Here is a 3,478-nt window from a genome sequence, read left to right as displayed (position 1 = left end):
CAAAAACGTTTCGGGATTATCCCCCATCTTCAGGTTGCTATAAAGCCAAATTCAACAAAACATATACTTACAACGTTACTACTATATCATATATTCATCAAAACTATTCATAAACTATTTACCTGATAAAACTATTTTATATATAAAGTATAATTAGCTCCTTAATTTGTCATTAATACTAATATTAAATCATATTATTGTCACTTATTAATTTAACAAAGTTTTTATAATGATGACTATTATGCATAGTGACAATAATATGATTCAGTATTAGCATTAATGACAAATTAAGGAGTTAATTATACTTTATATATAAAATAGTTTTATCAGCAAACCTGAAGATGGGGTATAATCCCGAAACGTTGTTGTCGTATATGAAATAAATTGTTACACTTAAACAAGGAAGATTTGTGTCATTCTCCAAATACATATTAATTCTAGAAACTCTTCCAGTAGAAGATCATTAATTTAAGTTTTTATTTTATTTTTTAACTTATTTATTTCATGAGCCATGCATTATATTATCAGCTTACTATCAAAACCTCCTATGTACAATTTTTCAAATTGGAAGGTTTAGTTTGATTTTAATAAAATATTTCTTGTGTTTTAATTCTCTTGGCAAAACTACCTTTGTCTTTGTCACAACCAGCCATAAGCATGCCAACCTTTAAATCAAATAGAATCTTTAAATTTTCAATGTCGGATTTATTTTATGATTTTGATAATAATCCGACAATGTACTGTTTGTTCGGTTTGCTAAGTAGTCGATATAAGATATTGAGTTTTTTCGAATCAGTTTTGTTGTTTTTGAATCATCAGTTTAGGTAGAAGACGACTGATTAGTAGTATACGATATGAGCCTTTCAAATGATAAAATGACACAGAAATTTCGATGGTGTCCAACTAGGTACTTTAATTAATATTTCTTTTTTCACAAAACTTTTTATTTTTTTTCTTGCAAAAGTATGACAGAAATATAAAAATATAAGAGTTAACTAAAATTTAAATTATGCTCTTAACTGTTTATTCAATGCTAAATTATTGTAGAATCAATATTGAGAATACAAATCCTAATTAAATATAGTTTCAGTTCTAATTGTCAGATTTTACGCAGCCTGAATATTTCTTGTTTAAAAGAACTATCTTTATTTTGAGTGATAAAGTAATTTTTTTATGAAGGCTTTTTTAAGTTTATTATAGTATGAAATTTATTAGAATTATTTATGCATTATTAGAATTATCTTCAACTTCTGAAATAGTAAATGTTTGCTGAAAACTTTTCACGTAGTTTTCTAATTATAGCTACTTTCTTAATGTTGCTCTATTTCACTAATTTTAAACTTAAGTCTCCTCTCCCCATTTTTAATGAATGTTTTAAAGGTGATATAAGACTGTCACTAAATCTGAGTTTTGAGGTTTAGAACACTCGGCTATCGTGAGAGGTTGTAAATGTATTATATCTACTCAGTAAAGTATATATAATACATTTCATGTATTATATATGTATGAAGTACTAATTTTATTTTAATGAAGGGTATGAAGAAAAATACGTTTTGAGGATTACCAGCGGAACAGTCCCTTAATTCAATGCGTTAGCCCTAGGATACTGTTAGTTCTATCCTACTTTAATTGGACCCTGTAATCAACATCTTATAATGCCAGAAGACAATCAAAGAGAGGTGATACTGTAGTATACCTATTCTATTTCTTGGATTATGTTTGTATTAATCATGTTATTATTCTTTTGTGAAGGGTACCAAAAAAAAAAAAAAAAAAAATTACTGATTCCACTAAACGATATTATTGGTACCAAAAAAAAAAAAAAAAAAAAAATGGGTTTTGAGGAGCAGGTTGGCTGGGAACTATTCCCCTCTATTTTGGTGTTATGATCTCCTCTTAATAGATTATGACATGTACATCAACCTATATACTCACTATAAGTGTCTGTTTTAAATGTGAGATAAGTAAGGCTATGGTGGAGCGAGGGTGGGTTTCACGCCATTTTCCAATTTCAGCCACTTTTTCAATGTTGCTCGATTTAACTAATTTTTTAACTTAAGTCTCCTTGGGTCTCTTCACTTTATAATAACTGTATGTTTCTATTTTACAGACATGAATGAGCATAGCTCTAGAAGTCACAGCGTTTTTCTTATCAATGTCAAACAAGAAAATTTGGAAAATGAGAAGAAACTGTCGGGAAAACTTTACCTTGTTGATTTGGCCGGTAGTGAAAAAGTAAGCCTAACTATCATCATCTATTTACAAAAATGCATTATCAGTTAACTCTAAATAATTAAATTTTCTTTGTCAGAATATTAATTATTAGTAAGACATTCTTTTGTTCTGCCTTAGGTTTCGAAAACAGGTGCTGAGGGCACAGTCCTCGATGAAGCAAAGAATATCAATAAATCATTGTCCGCACTTGGTAACGTCATCTCTGCACTAGCCGACGGCAACAAGACCCACATCCCTTACAGAGATTCCAAGCTGACGAGAATCTTGCAGGAGTCTCTGGGAGGAAATGCAAGGACAACTATCATCATCTGTTGTTCACCCGCTTCTTTCAACGAGTCCGAAACAAAGTCAACATTGGATTTCGGCAGGAGGTAATTAGTAATTTATTTTGTTAATATGTTATTTTATATTATAATATCCTCTTGTTGAGTAAATAGTATATTTGTATGTATAAAGGGTTTTTAATGTTTTTATTTTATGTATCATTTCAATATTGTTCATTTGTTTTGTTAAACCAAAAAGAAAGCTAACCAATTTTGTTCAGTCAAATATGGAGTTGAAAAAATTGTATCTTAAAACAAAGAAGATGGTAACAGTTTCTTGCCAAAAGTTCGTTGAATCGCAGCCATGTTGAGCAGATTCAAGTATTTTGAAAACTTTATTTTAACTTCCCATCAAAATTGAAATTACAATACATTTAGGAAAAAATAGAAGTTAGGAATAAGTATTAAAGAAAATTATTCAGAAAGGAAATCATAAGAAAATACTCAAAACCACAGTGCTATAATTGATGTTAGGAACGAACACCTATAGAAGGGGAAGGAAAAGAGCTTGGTTTTTGGAATCATTGGTTTGCCAACGCACAGGCGGGGGGGAGGGGAGGGGGATGATGTTTCCTGCAGGAGGTCCTCATAATTTTTTGTGGACATTTTGAAAAAGAATTATAAATGATTCTTTGTTTTGGATCTCCAGTGAATGAGTTAAGTGAAAATTTTTAGAGAACCAATGCTTTGTTAACAGTCACTGTTTGTTTGCTAAAAGATTATTTACAGCAAGTGTTCGTTAGTTGAGAAAGAAGACAAAGAAAACCTTCCATCATCAAAAGAAGATTGTATAAATTGGTTAGTATTGTACAAAATAGAACATAAGTATATTTGTAAAGGTAGTTAATAAACAAGTTGACTGTTCTGATTGCCTAGAAACCCGCCCTGAGATTAAGAGTCTATAATATATATAATAAAAT

At 29.9% G+C, this 3,478-nt stretch overlaps 1 protein-coding gene across 1 annotated transcript in view; it reads left to right on the top strand.

Annotated features, from left to right (window-relative positions):
• Positions 1 to 3,478, top strand: part of Khc (kinesin heavy chain) — a gene marked incomplete at its 5' end in the record, with an annotated part of 27,194 nt that overhangs the window by 6,475 nt on the left and 17,241 nt on the right. Inside the window, 2 exon segments of the mRNA XM_067051109.1 lie at positions 2,111 to 2,235; positions 2,353 to 2,606. Coding sequence (XP_066907210.1) covers positions 2,111 to 2,235; positions 2,353 to 2,606 — 379 coding nt within the window.

The sequence above is a fragment of the Halyomorpha halys genome, unplaced genomic scaffold (genome assembly GCF_000696795.3).
Source record: "Halyomorpha halys isolate HHAL.00 unplaced genomic scaffold, Hhal_1.1 Scaffold1301.1, whole genome shotgun sequence".
Classification (NCBI taxonomy): Eukaryota; Metazoa; Arthropoda; class Insecta; order Hemiptera; family Pentatomidae; genus Halyomorpha; species Halyomorpha halys.
Note: the sequence above shows the minus strand (reverse complement) of the source record. Positions and strands in the feature narration are given on the sequence as shown.